At 44.7% G+C, this 15,413-nt stretch overlaps 1 protein-coding gene across 4 annotated transcripts in view; it reads right to left on the bottom strand.

The window, feature by feature from the left end:
- Positions 1–216: 216 nt before the first annotated feature.
- Positions 217–15,413, bottom strand: part of LOC126281305 (probable cytochrome P450 6a13) — a 117,187-nt gene continuing 101,990 nt past the window's right edge. For all 4 annotated transcript variants that reach the window (XM_049980140.1, XM_049980139.1, XM_049980138.1 and 1 more), the window contains one exon: positions 217–1,887. In XM_049980140.1, the coding sequence (XP_049836097.1) occupies positions 1,706–1,887 (182 nt within the window). In that variant the 3' untranslated portion in view covers positions 217–1,705. The remainder of the gene's footprint in view (positions 1,888–15,413) is intronic.

A 15,413-nucleotide genomic window follows, 5' to 3' on the forward strand; every position in this document is an offset into this window, starting at 1 on the left:
AATACCTACTCCAAATTTTTCTTTTGTTTCCTTCTCTGCTTGCTCAATATACCGATTGAATAACACCGTGGAGAAGCTGCAACCCTGTCTCATGAATGATTTTACTGTGTTTAAGATACAATGTAGTATTGGAAAAAATTCTGATAACTTGAGTCCTAATTGAGCAGCCATCCCAACTTCTCATAATTACTAAACACATACCTCAGTAGATGTTGCTGCTTTACATGTACCACCTTTATTTTTCCCATAATGTCTACCCAGTGACAGAGTGAAAATAATAAATATTCTGCTCGGAACACCTTAATATGCCAGACAATATAATGTGAAGCGCAGCTGTAGAGCATTTTATAGCACAGATGACAACAGCAAAAATAACATTGCTACATGAGTTCATGTCTTTTGCAGTGAGCACAACACATCTTGATTCTGAATCACTTTGAATTCCTGAAGAAGATGAGATACCAGCTGAAACAGGTGGGGTTCAGCACCTGCTAGTCTAAGAGCAGTCCTGAGTATTGAAATCCACCATGCGGGATATAATTGGGAACACCAGGTACGTTCCAGCATTGCTTAGCTTTCAGGCGGCCATTGTCTGCTGGAGAGCAAATCCAGAGCTCGTCTGCGAGTTGCAGCATCAGCAGGTGTGGGTCTATGGGCTGGGAATCAGTATATCCACTGCTAGGAAGTGCATATAATAGCCTATGCTTGCTAGTCACAATGCAGCCACTGACTATTGGAGATCCTGACCGATCCCTCACCTCTGAGGTGCACCATCGGCAGATACAGGTCTGTGGATGCCAAGTAATCTCTGGGATTAGGCAACAAGGTCTACCAAGGAAACACCAGGTAGGACTCCATCTCACTGATATTCAGGGCAGCCAATGCCCATTGGAGATCTTGACCCACTGCCCACCTCTGGGATGCAGCACAAGAATGTTTTGGATCAAGGCCCACTGGGTGGTTGAGACTGCAGAATGAGATCGTCCTGAGGGATACGACTGACAGCTGTTTGTATATTTACACACACCTGCTTTTCACAAGAGAACCAGTGATTTTAGGAGGTCTTAGCCCCTAACGCACTTCTGGGGTACAGCACCAGCAGACATGGGTTTATCAGCATCAGAGGTCGCTGTTGGATTTGGGAAACAAAATCAACCAGCAGGTGTATGAAGAAACCAGGTAGGCTCCTACACGGCTTAGTCTCAGGGCAGATCTGCAGATGTCACAGGAAATCGTGACCCATAGCCCATTGCTGTGTTGGAGAGTCAGCAAGTACGATTCTGAGAGCACTGAGTAGTCGGTAACGGTGCTGTGTAAGGAGATCCACTACAAGAGTTATGATTGGGAGCACCAGGTAAGCTTCTGGCCTACTTAATCTCAGGTCAGCCAGTTGGAAGTCCAGATCTGCAGGCCATCTCTGTGGTGCAGCACCAGCAGACATCAGTCTGAGGGCGCTGAGTTGTTCGTTCTGAAGCTGGGACATGAGCTCCACGATGAGGTGTACAAGCAGGAGCTGCATGTAGTTTCCCACACCTGCTAGGCATATGGCAACTAGTGCCTGTTGGATGCCTTGACTCACAACCCACCTCTGGGAAGCAGTGTCAGCAGATGTGGATCTATAGTCACGGAGTAATCGATCTTGGAACTGGAAAACGAAATCCACCATGAGGACTATAAGTCAGAGCAACAGACAGGTTCTTCTCGCTTAGTCGCATGGTAGCCAGTGCCTGTTGGAGATCTTGACCCAGAGTCCACCTTTGGGGCGCAGCATCAGCAGACGCGGGTCTATGGGTGCGGGGTACTCGGTTCTCGGGCTTTGGAAAAGCTCGTAGCGGGACAGCAGCCTCGCCAGGGTCGTCTTCATCAGCAGGAGGGCAAGCCGCTCCCCTGCAACAATAAATATACGCAGAATTGGTTAAAGCCACGTCTAATGTCAACACGAGTATTTTGGGAATATGAAGTATTAGATGCATCAGATAAGTTTAGATATATACACAGAAATGCAGAGCATAAAACTTAGGATACTTCAAATAAATGCAACCAAACCTAGAATCCTGCGTTTAAATGCCTGATTGATTAAAACTGCATACTGTGTGAGCTTATTTTCAGTACAAGAGGAAAGATATTATTACAAATGAAGAACAGTGTGATTACTCAATAACTTTGGGGTGTCTAACGTTACTGAAAGTTTTCAAGCATAGATCGCAACTGTACTAGCAGCACACGCAGTTCATCGCTATATTTCAGATTTTGAAAACGACGAATGATTGGACAGGGAGACAGAACAACCGTATCAACAGATCGCACATGCTGCAGCACGAGTGGTGACGACTCACGACAACAATGCGGTATGAAAAGTAGACATAGGTCCTCGCAGAAAGACAACACTAGAAGAAGATCGTAGAAATATTCTACTGTCTCGTAGAGGGATAGGCACAGATTAAGGCAAGGTTAGGGTCACAGGTAGAGAGCCATTAAAAATGACTCGCAACAGGTTGCTGGAAGCTGGGTTCAAGTGATGAGTTCCACGCATTGTTAACCGCTGATACCATACCACAGAAAGCAGAAACTTTCATGCAGTAGAACCAGAGTGAAGTAGGATATTAAGAGTCATTCTGTGGTGTTTAGAGATGAGACTCGCTTTTGATTGTGGAGGTCAGGTGAACGTCACAGTTTCCATGGACGACCTACTGTAAGGTCACAAGAGACAGCAGACATCGAGACCCATACATCTCCAGCTTCTAGAATCATGGCACGGGGGTCTATGGGACATGAGAACAGGAGTGATTCTAAAGGCTGAATGCTCACCATTTATGTCAAGAATAGTTAACTCTTTTGTCCTACCGTTCATGGCTGGATACTATATGGAATATTCATACAGCATTATGCAACACTCCATGTAGTTCCTCACTTCCTAACTGTACAGATACTCGAATGCCCTGTGTGATCTCCCAATGTGTCTCACGTAAAGCTTCTCTGCGACGCAGTGGGAAGCTATATACTGCCATACAAGCCCGATAAACAGATGAAGCGTGTGTTGCCGGCAGGGCAAGAAATTTTCGAGTATGACATTAGGAAGCTGTTTATTTCCATATCACAGCCAGTGCAAAAGTGTATTTGTGTCTGTGGGGTTGACACATCTTATTGTTGTTGAGTATGAACAATTCTGAATGGAATTAAATACTAATTAACAATTTAATAGCCTTAAGTCACAAATATCTCTATAAAGTTTTTCGAATAAGTGCTTGATTGTGTGACACTTTTCGTACCAGAAACTGTATATTCATTTTTATTATAACAGGGTTTCATTGACAACTTCCACCACACACGGAATAATTTGTTCCATGCTACAGACTTTTATACAAAAATTTCAGTACATTTGTACTAAATTTTTATGAGTTATTATAACGGGTTTTGACCAATTCCAGTCATCTAATCTGTTTCTGGAAAGCATTTGATCAATATCACACTAACATTTACTAAAGAAACTATGATCATGTAGGGTCGTTTGTGGATTTCTGGGTATAGAAGACACCGGGCATTACCTCGGATGACAGAAGTAACTACTTGCTTCAAATATTAAGAAATGCGAAACTGAGCACTTAGAGAAAAGCAAAATCATGTGGCTGTAACATCAATGAGCCACGACGAATCAGTGAACTGATACATAAGTGCAACTTGTTCGAGGTCGACATGCAGTATGCACTCACGGTCGGTAGTCGGCAACACTGCCATGTAGGTATATGAAGCGTGTGAGGACAAAGCGGAAAACCCTGCAGTCGTTGTCGTAATGCGGAAACGGAGCGAATTATCCATCGTCAAAAAGGACAAGATCATTATTTTTCAGGCCAAGGGTGGAAGCATTTCCGAAACGCTTAATTCTTAAGCCGTTCGCGTGCCGCTGAGGTCAAAGTATACAGTCCATGACGAAAAGGCGCTATCACAAACCGGCACAGAGGTGACTGTGGTGTAGCACGGGTCATAAATGACAGGGGTGAACGGTAGATGCAGAGATGTGTACAACTGCTGAGCAGCTGATCGTCCAGATAAACAAAGAGGCTACACAACAAACGTTCAGAGAATCACTGTGTATGGACCTCGCAGCAGATGCCTGCTTCTGTGCGCCCATGTTGACTACTGTTTATCGGTGACGAAGGCTGGAATTTGCACGCCAATACCGCAACCAGACGTCCACAGAGGGCCAACAGTTGGACTTTTCAGGTGAACAACGTATTATGCCTCACCGGAAAGACAGCCTTTGGCACGTAGCACGTCAAACGTCTGAAGGCAAACACATTTGCCTTGTTATGGTGTGGGCAACCTTTTCATGGCACTCCCTTGGTGATCCCACCATTCTGGGAGGGGGGGACACAATAGATCAACACAAGTTTTCTTTAGGCGATGGCTTCTACCAGCAGGACAATGCAACATGTCACACAACTCGCAGTGTACGTGCGTGGTTCGAAGAGCACCAGGGTGACTTTGCTGTGCTGCCCTGGTCAGTAAAAACCCCGGATTTAAAGTAACAGGCAATCTGGGTGGCACACCACGATCGGGTTTTTTCGGTCATGGATCCTCAACCGACAAACTTAACAAACGTTCGAGAACGTCATTGACTCTTTACCTGCACGTCTGCAATACGTGGTTATTCAGGCTTTTGACAGGTGGTCGCATTAATGCGACTGCACAGTGTATCACAATGGTTCAGCGTCAAGTAAAGTACGTGCTAGCCTCAAGTTCATTGGTAGGGCATTGGAAAAATGCAGTTAGTCAAGAAGAGAAGTTGTTTACAAAAAAAAATAAAAATAAAAAAAATCGATTAATACATTCTAGAGATCCCGTTGACCTCTGTGTCAGATTATATTACGAGAATCAGTATTTCGCACACATGCCAATTCATTAAAATTGGTAAAACGTTTCGGCTTTGCAGCCGTCGTTATAATTAAAAATTACAGCAGCGCACCTTAGGTGCGTAAGCAGTTGATGTACTGACTACGCGGCTACACGCGTAGCTGCTGTAATTTACAGACCTGATGATGTTTTCAAAGCCAAAACCGGTTACTGGCATGCGCCCAAGACTCTGACTTTTGTAACAAATCCTAGGTTACCTTTCAAGTGTATTAGAGTCATACAGGAGGTCTTGGACAAAGGAGGGAAGCACGAATGGGGGTATACTTCTTAACCAGGTGGGAAGCGTCACGAAAAGTAGGACATTCCTGTAACAAATTCACAGAGCCAAATCGTCACCGGCAACATGACCGTGCGTGACCTTCTGTAAGCACTCACTCCGTCTTCAGGCCACGAGTGGCCTACCGGGACCATCCGACCGCCATGTCATCCTCAGTGGAGGATGCGGATAGAAGGTGCGTGGGATCAGCACTCCGCTCTCCCAATCGTTATGATGGTATTCTTGACCGAAGCCGCTACTATTCGGTCGAGTAGCTCCTCAATTGGCATCAAGAGGCTGAGTGCACTCCGAAAAATGGCAATAGCGCATGTCGGCCTGGTGGGTCACCCATCCAAGTGCCGACCACGCCAGGCAGCACTTAACTTGGGTGATCTCACGGGAACCGGTGAATCCACTGCGGGAAGGCCGTTGCCCGACCTTCTGTAAGAGGGACACAAATTTAGAAGACAGGCAAGCGAGACGTCGGAAGTTTGGCGACTCTTCTACGTGTAGTGTTACATTGTTACACTCGGCGAGGGTTTCTGCTGTTCGTCATCGTGCTTGCCAAATCCTGTCTTGGCGAACAAGATGGCGGGATCTCTCACCAGATCAGAACGTTAGGACCACTATGGGCAGGGCTGTCCAACCACCTCTGGGTTTTGAAGAACTAATGCCCCAATTGGACAGAATTAGGCACGATATGCCTCATGAGGACATCCAACATCTCTACCAGTCAATACGAATCCGAATAACTGCTTGCATAAGAACAACAGCTGAACCAATACGTTACCGACCTGCTCCATTTGCGTAGCTTTTTCTCTTGAATAATCACCCAGCTGCTCTGAAACTGCACTCATTTGTTCGTCCGTACACGTACATCACGTTACCGATTTCCGCCTCATTCATTCGGATAATTCGTTGTGCGTACGTGGCGTTTTGATTGTTTTAGACTGAGTGGCTGAGTGACTGTAGCACTTACTATCATTGTCACGCATATCCCATTTTCGCTACGTAATGTTTCTGAATCGTGGCCAAATTTAGCAAACCGATTTTTAAGCCACCAAGAGGATTTGCATTTTGTATCCACTGTCAGAAATAAATCGCAGCACCAAGTAGGAGTTGTGCGACATAAGCGAAAGTTGGTAGGCGTATTTCTACACCTGAAAAATTATGACTATTCAAATTTCACGCTAGTGGCGTAAGAGTGGCCCCAGTTGAGACACTATCAGGATGCAAATCAGGTTTAATATATATACACGTGTAACGATCGTGAGCGTTGGTTACCTTGGACACTGGATGTGGTAAGTTGATGTTAGTCAAGAATGCCTGTAATGCCACAGAGACACCATTATGAGAGCATGAACGAAGTCGTGTACTGGGATTACGAGAAGCTGGATGTTCCTTCTGTGATACTGCAGAAAGACTAGGCAGGAATATAGCCACTGTACATGATTGCTGGCAGCGGTAGTCACGAGATTATACATTACTGGAAATTAAAATTGCTGCAGCACGAAAATGACGTGCTACAGACGCGAAATTTAACCGACAGGAAGAATATGCTGTGATATGTAAATGATTAGCTTCTCACAGCATTCACACACGGTTGGCGACGGTGGCGACACCTAAAACGCTCTGACATGAGGAAAGTTTCCAACCGATTTCTCAAACACAAACAGCAGTTGACCAGCGTGGCCTGGTGAAACGTTGTTGTGATGCCCCGTGTAAGGAGGACTTTCATAAAGGTCAGATTGTAGCCAATCGCGATTGCGGTTTATCGTATCGCAACATTGCTGATCGCGTTGGTCGAGATCCAATGACTGTTAGCAGCATATGGAATCCGTGGGTTCAGAAGGGTAATACAGAACGCCGTGCTAGATCCCAATGGCCTCGTATCACTAGCAGTCGAGTTTACAGACATCTTATCCGCATGGCTGTAATGGATCGTGCAGCCACGTCACGATCCCTGAGTCAACAGGAACGTTTGCAAGACAACAACCATCTGCACCAACAGTTCGACGACGTTTCCAGCAGCATGGACTATCAGCTCGTAGACCATGGCTGCGGTTACCCTCGATGCTGCATCAGACAGGAGCACCTGTGATGGTGTACTCAACGACGAACCTGGGTGCACGAATGGCAAAACGTCTTTTTTTTTCGGATGAATCCGGATTCTGTTTACAGCATCATGATGGTCGCATCCGTGTTTGGCGACATCGTGGTAAACGCACATTAGACGCATGTATTCGTCGTCGCCATACTGGCGTATCACCCGGCGTGATGGTATGGGGTGCCATTGGTTACACGTCTCGGTCACCTCTTGTTCGCATTGATGGCACTTTGAACGTTAAACGTTACATTTCAGATGTGTTACGACTCATTGATCTACCCTTCATTCCATCCGTGCCAAACCGTACATTTCAGGATGATAATGCACGACCGCATGTTGCAGGTCCTGTACGGGTCTTTCTGGGTACAGAAAATTTTCGACTGCTGTCCTGGCCAGCACATTCTGCAGATCTCTCACCAACTGAAAACGTCTGGTCAATGGTGGCCGAGCAACTGGCTCGTCACAATACGCCAGTCATTACTCTTGATGAACTGTTGTATCGTGTTGAAGCTGCATGGGAAGCTGTACCAGTACACGCCATCCAAGCTCTGTTTGACTCAATGCCCAGGCGTATCAAGGCCGTTATTACGGCTAGAGGTGGTTGTTCTGGGTACTGATTTCTCAGGATCTATCCACCCCAATTGCGTGAAAACGTGGTCAAATGTCAGTTCTAGTATAATATATTTGTCCAATGAATACCCGTTTATCATCTGCATTTTTTCTTGTTGTAGGAATTTTAATGGTCAGGAGTCTACTTTCGAAAGAAGCCCGATCTCCCTGCACAATAGTGTTCGGTGTATGGTTTGGCTCATTGTCCTGCCTCTGCAACAGAAAACTGATCAGTATTTGGCATCAGAGTGGCACAACGTATTATTAAAAATCGATTACTTCAAAGACAACGCCGAGCCAGACGCTCTGCAGCGGGCATATCACTGACCCCAAAGATCGCCATTTGCTACGTCAGTGGTCGCAAGCGAGAGCTCATTCGAGAGCAGGGTGAAAGTCTGCTGTGTTTTCTGATGAAAGCTGGTTCTGCCTTGGTGCCAGTGATGGCCGCTTCTTGGTTAGAAAAGGCCAGCTGAGGCCAACCAACTGCATGTTAGACAGACTGGATAAACATCTGCTGTTATGGTGTGGGGTGCGATTTCGTAAGACAGTAGGAGCATTTTCGTGGTTGCCTCACCCACCCCGACTGAAAACTTGTACGTCAGTCTTGTGCTGTTGTGCTGCCTTTCATGAACAGCTCTATAGGGGGCGTTTTCCAACATAATAGCGCTCGCCCATATACCGCTCTTGTGAACCAACACCCCCCACGTGCTCTTCATGGTGTCAACAGGTTGTCTTGGCCCGCTCGGTCTCTGGATCTGTTTCCAATCAAGCATGTGTAGGGAGTCATATGGCGACAACTCCAGTGTCATCTACAGCTAGCATTATCAGTCCCTCTATAAACGTATGAAGTGCAACAGACATGGAATCCCATCCCATAAACTGACAACTGGAACCTGCACAAGGCAATGATGCACGTCTGCATGCTTGCACTCAACATCGGTTATTAATGTTCCAGCACTTAATATATGTAATGGCTTTTCTCTCCGTTACGTTAACCTGTGACCTTCAATATGTCAACAGACAAATGTATTTCAGAATTTTCATTACTCTACATTAATTATTTTTGGTTGTTTTTCCATCAGTATATTAAAATCAACGTTATGGATCAGGTGTTTTCACGACTGCTCTGAGAGCACAACGTAAATCATAGATCATAAATCTGATTGTTCGGTGTTGAGTCTTGATGCTTCTTAGGATCAAATAATATCAGTTAAGTTGAACGGAAGTTTCATGTCTTCACTGCTGTTTCATTCTTTTCATCAATTTAGCTAAGAATTATTAAATTACTTTTGCAAGACATTAGTTGTGAATAGTTGCGAGGCCTATACTGATACCACATGCTGATTTATCGTATTTTAATTCTATCGATAATTTAAAAAGGACTATTTACTCTCGGAGCAATTTATACCCATATGAATAATTTCTTGGCATTAGATAATTATTTTGAGATCACGGAATGAAGGTTTAAGTCGATAATTTCTAGGCAGGCACGCTTTTGTCGTCCCTTTACTATGTTGCCTGAAAACGTTACATTGGTAGATCAAAATCTATAGTAGATAATTTCAGATGACAAATACTTTTCGTTGCGTTACGTACGCTTGGCTGTAACGAATCATTCCTCAGGGTAATAACATCGTGGATTAATTTGATTTTCTTCGGTTTCACTAAGGTTTGAAGAGCGTGTCTTCATTGAGGGCAATTTCAAGTAGAACTTGAATGTCCAGTGCTACTACAAAAGACTCGTCCAATTTGGTGGACACCACATAACGTAGAGCAAGTGGAGGACTCCCTTCTTTGAGAGGTTAGTGGAAAAATGTAGACAATCTATAGAACAGACTGCTGGAAAATCACTTGTTAGGGTGCCCTACCAAATAGACTAACATATGACATTGACCTTACACACAGAAGAGCAGCACAGACATCTACATCCACATCCATACTCCACAAGCCACCTGACGGTGTGTGGCGGAGGGTACTTTGAGTACTTCTATCGGTTCTCCCTTCTATTCCAGTCTCATATTGTTCGTGGAAAAAAAGGTTGTCGGTATGCCTCTGTGTGGGCTCTAATCTCTCTGATTTTATCCTAATGGTCTCTTCGCGACATATACATAGGAAGGAGCAATATACTGCTTGACTCTTCGGTGAAGGTATGTTGTCGAAACTTTAACAAAAACCTGTACCGAGCTACTAAGCGTCTCTCCTGCAGAGCCTTCCACTGGAGTTTATCTGTCATCTCCGTAACGCTTTCGCGATTACTGAATGATCCTGTAACGAAGCAAACTGCTCTCCATTGGATCTTCTTTATCTCTTCTATCAACCCTATTTGGTACGAATCCCACACTGGCGAGCAATATTCAAGCAGAGGGCGAGCAATTGTACTGTAACCTATTTCCTTTGTTTTCGGATTGCATTCCCTTTGGATTCTTCCAATGAATCTCAGTCTGGCGTCTGCTTTACTGACGATCAACTTTATATGATCATTCCATTTTAAATCACTCCTAACGCCTACTCCCAGATAATTTATGGAATTAACTACTTCCACTTGATGACCTGCTAAATTGTAGCTAAATAATAAAGGATCTTTCTTTCTATGTATTCGCAGCACATTACACTTGTATACATTGAGATTCAATTGCCATTCCCTGCACCATGCGTCAATTCGTTGCAGATCCTCCTGCATTTCAGTACAATTTTCCTTGGTTACAACCTCTCGATATACTACAGCATCATCCGCAAAATACCTCAATGACCTTCGATGTTATCCATAAGGTCATTTATATATATTGTGAATAGCAAAGGTCCTACGACACTCCCCTGTGGCGCACCTGAAATCACTCTTACTTCGGAAGACTTTTCTCCATTGAGAATGGCATGCTGCATTCTATTATCTAGGAACTCTTCAATCCAATCACACAATTGGTCTGATACTCCATATGCTCTTACTTTGTTCATTAAACGACTGTGGAGAACTGTATCGAACGCCTTGCGGAAATGAAGAAACACTGCATCTACCTGAGAATCCGTGTCTACGGCCCTTTGAGCCTCGTGGACGAATAGCGCGAGCTGGGTTTCACACGATCGTCTTTTTGAAATCCCATGCTAATTCCTACAGAGTAGATTTCTAGTCTCCAGGAAATTCATTATACTCGAACATAATACGTGTTCCAAAATTGTACAACTGATCGACGTTAGAGATATAGGTCTATAGCTGTGCACATATGTTCGACGTCCCTTCTTGAAAACGGGGATGACCTGTGCCCTTTTCCAATCCTCTGGAACGCTACGCTCTTCTAGAGTATGGGTGTAGATGTTGATGTCTGTGCTGCTCTTTTGTGTGTAAGGTCAATGTCTTCTTTAAATTACGGAAGGGCAACGTGGATATGTTGAAGAACCTGAATCGGCAGACTCTTGAAGATGGAAGCAAATTATTCCTCGAAAGCCTACTTACGAAGTTTCAAAGACCAGCATACCCTTCGTCTCCCTACGAGTCTCTCCCCTAGGGACCGTGAAGACAAGGTCAGCCTCATTACTACACCCTCAGACACATTTAAAAAGTCATTCTTACCGACCTCCACTCGTAATTGGAACGGGAAGAATGCCTAACACGTGAGAGCATGCTAAGTATTCTCTGCCATACGCTTCAGAGCGGTTTGCAGGGTATTTTTGCAGATGTAGATCAGCAAATGACACTCAGAGCCGTATCATGATGTAAGGGGCACAAACGTGGCAAAGGCGGGAGGTGCGAAGTCGAAAGATGTACACGGGGAAGCTCTGTGCAAGACGGCGAGATGTTGTAAAACACTGGAAGAGGTGAACACGAAGTTTCCACGCAATAGATATACAAAGACACCACTCAGCCTAAGGGATGGATCTTCGAAGTTGCGTAAAGATGGGAGAGAAGTAATGCGGTGTAGACAAATAATTTTGTCAGAGAAATAAAATGACAAGGAGTTTCTAGGTAATGTGGTGTTGAAACTCAACGTGTCTCACACTTATCAGTGAGGGCTAAATTTGAGTCAGTCACTATAAGTGTAACGACGGAATACGTCAAATACTGGTCCGCGGTAACTAGTAGGGATGGCAGTCGATTGTGTGGTGGGGGGGGGGGGGGGGGGGGGGTGGCTCGCACATACCTTGTAGACTGCGGATAGACGGAAAGCAGGCAGCCTTCAGGAAGAGCGCCCTAGAGTCGCGGTTGATTCCAAGTATGATCAGATTGTCACGGCTTAGACTTAGACGCTACAGTCTGGAACCGCGCGACCGCTACGGTCGCAGGATCGAATCCTGCCTCGGGCATGTATGTGTGTGATGTCCTTAGGTTAGATAGGTTTAAGTAGTTCTAAGTTCTAGGGGACTGATGATCTCAGTAGTTAAGTCCCATAGTGCTCAGAGCCATTTGAACCATTTAATTATTTAACAACCGAGAAATTCGTTCATAGAAAGCTTTGCTTCTCTCCAAACCAAGTACGCACACCCAACTCATGCTCCTTGCTTGCGTCGCTTACGTCTGACAATGTCAGTGTCTTATCGCTGATGACGACATGGTTTCGGTACAGTGTGATTTCCGTATGGTTATTGTTTGTTATAGTTTTGTGAAGTGTATTTTCACATAGTCGGTGCAGTATGGTGAATCAAGTTCGGCTTCGTTTAAAGAATCACATTGCAGAGAAGATCTGCACAGCGAAGTATTTTCCATCGAGCTTTTATGTCTGCTTCTGTAAAGATTACTTGTTACATTCTTTGGTTGTACAACGTCGGGTGGACCTCATAGGGAAGGCATCTTCTGAATTTATGATTCTGATTGCTCCTCTTTGGGACATGATGCCAAGCACAATCTGTTGAAAAGCACTCCGTCTTCAGGCCATAAGTGGCCGTCGGGACCATCCGACGGCTTGTCATCCTCAGGTAAGGATGCGCATATGAGGGACGTGTGGTCAGCACGCCGCTCTCCCGGTCGTTATGACGGTATTCTTGACCGAAGCCGCTACTATTCGGTCGAGTAGCTCCTCACCTGCCATCACGAGGCTGAGTGCACCCCGAAAAATGGCAACAGCGCATGGCAGCCCGGATGATCACCCATCCAAGTGCCGGCCACGCCCGACATTGCTTTACTTCGGTGACCTGACGGGAACCGATGTATCCACTACGGCAAGGCCATTGCACAATCTGTTGAAACTGTTTCTAAATCGAGCAAGATTATTCGAAGCCACAGCGTATCCACAGCAGATGGTCTATATACCATATTTCGTTTCGTAGATGGTTGTCGGCTGAGCAGACTCTTTTGAATAGCTATTTTTCTCAAGGTTTATTGACGTAGTAGAACTGTCTCAAGCAGAGAGCGCATTAAAGGCAGTTTTTCTGTACAAAAATTAGAAGGCAGGTTTGCAGCACGATGGGCTTCAGATGATGGAAGAACTTAAAGACGAAAGCAACTTTCTCATGACGTGACACTGGCAAGAAACATAGCTCGATCAAATTTCCACGATAAGTAGAAAGAACTCATACAGTACGGTACAGTACTTAACCGAACGAAATACACAATGAGGCGAAGAGAAATAACACTTTCAGTCAAAGAAAATATTGGCACTAAAAGCACCGCGATTCGTGGGAGTCCCCTGGACCTTACAAAACGGGAACGTGAAACTTAATATGATGTGTGATGACCACGTACAGCATACATGCCCTGGTATGTTGCAATTCATCTTGTAATCTCCCAAAGATATTTATATAATAACCTCCCAACAGTAAAAAATATAATTCCATAATTCACATTCAGTGTAATTGTCAAACAGATAAATTCCGTAATCTACCAATAATAAAAATGTGATTAATCTCTCAATAAAATTGTGTCTCACTTATAACCTTTCAGTAATTGATTGTGAATTTAAACTGGTAAATTTTGGACATCAGCAGTGCTGCGTCATGGCCCTGAAAAGTCATACTGAATAAATTTAAAAAACCTTACCTCAATGAAGTCGCCGGATAACGCATATATATCTGCTCCTATAAGAAAGTTTTGTGGCACAGACCAGTGCAATGCTGGCCGATAGATTTGTCTTGCATAAAAAGAAACAATAATCGGGATGACCATGGATTGGAGAAATTAGTAAATTTTTTAAATTGAAATGAATGATTGTCAAAAGTTCAAAAGTTACTTTTTATGAGAATATTATTGTTAAGAGATTTTTTTAAAACATTTACATAGGACTTGATATAACAATACTACATATGCACGAGGCTGCTTTTAACTTATATTACAACGCTCAGGCTCCGTCATCGCTCCCCACGACTTGCCCAGACAACTCGGTACACACGACTAGCTACTACTTACTCCTAGTGCCACACAGTTCCTACTGCAGCCAACACTGCTCCCTGGTCTGAGATTATCTTATAGCTTACACATCACAGGTAGCGCATGAGCAATACATTGAAATTACATCTGCTCGAGTGCGCTGCTGCCCCTCTTCAGGAACCACACGTTTGTCTGGCCTCTCAACAGATACCTCTCCGTTGTGGTTGTACCTACGGTACGGCTATCTGTATCACTGAGGCACGCAAGCCTCCCCACCAACGGCAAGGTCCATGGTTCATGGGGGAGGGGGGGGGGGAGGTAGCATTGTCATTCTTAAAAATAAAGTCTACTTGGAATGCACACCTAAAAAGACGCACATGGGAAATGAACACAGCATCACAACAGCATTGGCGGTGAGTGTACAATGTTCAATGATTTGGAAGTTACAATGCAACATTATGCCTTCCCACACCACTACTCCTGAGTCAACAAAACGATCATTTTGGAAAATTTTGAGAATGAAAACATGGTACAAATGGACTGTATTATTTTTCTTATCTCTGCGATCGGCTAATCACGAGACAGATGACAAGAAGGAAAAGCCTACCTGGACCATGTTTTCACTCTGAAAACAAACTAAGACTGTGGATCCCCTCAAGAATAAATGTTCGACAATGTTACAAATTGCCTCATTTGATGAGATGCGCGAAAATTGTCCAGTAAGCTAGTTTTGGTTGTCCAGGTGTTGTCATCTAGGGAGGAATAATGTTTCATGGACGTACTGAATTTCAAATCTTTGAGCAAGGTACACTCAGAGATCAACACTGTTGTGACTCTTCACTCAATTCCGATGCATATCTTTTGAGGGATACATTTGACCTGCCGGCCGCGGTGGCCGTGCGGTTCTAGGCGCTTCAGGCCGGAACCGCAAGACTGCTACGGTCGCAGTTTCGAATCCCGCCTCGGCATAGATGTGTGTGATGTCCTTAGGTTAGTTACGTTTAAGGGGTTCAAAGTTTTAGGGGACTGATGACCTCAGATGTTAAGTCCCATAGTGCTCAGAGCCATTTTTGCATTTGACCCCAACTTCATTTTCGCGGATGACATTTCGTGACGACGTCGATCAGGGCAGGTGGAGGAGCCATTGCAACGACAGTGTCTTGGCGGATGGACTGGCCTGCCCATTCCCCGACTTAAAATGCATCGAGGACGTGTGAAGTTCAGCAGTACGTCCGCAT

The sequence above is a fragment of the Schistocerca gregaria genome, chromosome 7 (genome assembly GCF_023897955.1).
Source record: "Schistocerca gregaria isolate iqSchGreg1 chromosome 7, iqSchGreg1.2, whole genome shotgun sequence".
Classification (NCBI taxonomy): domain Eukaryota; kingdom Metazoa; phylum Arthropoda; class Insecta; order Orthoptera; family Acrididae; genus Schistocerca; species Schistocerca gregaria.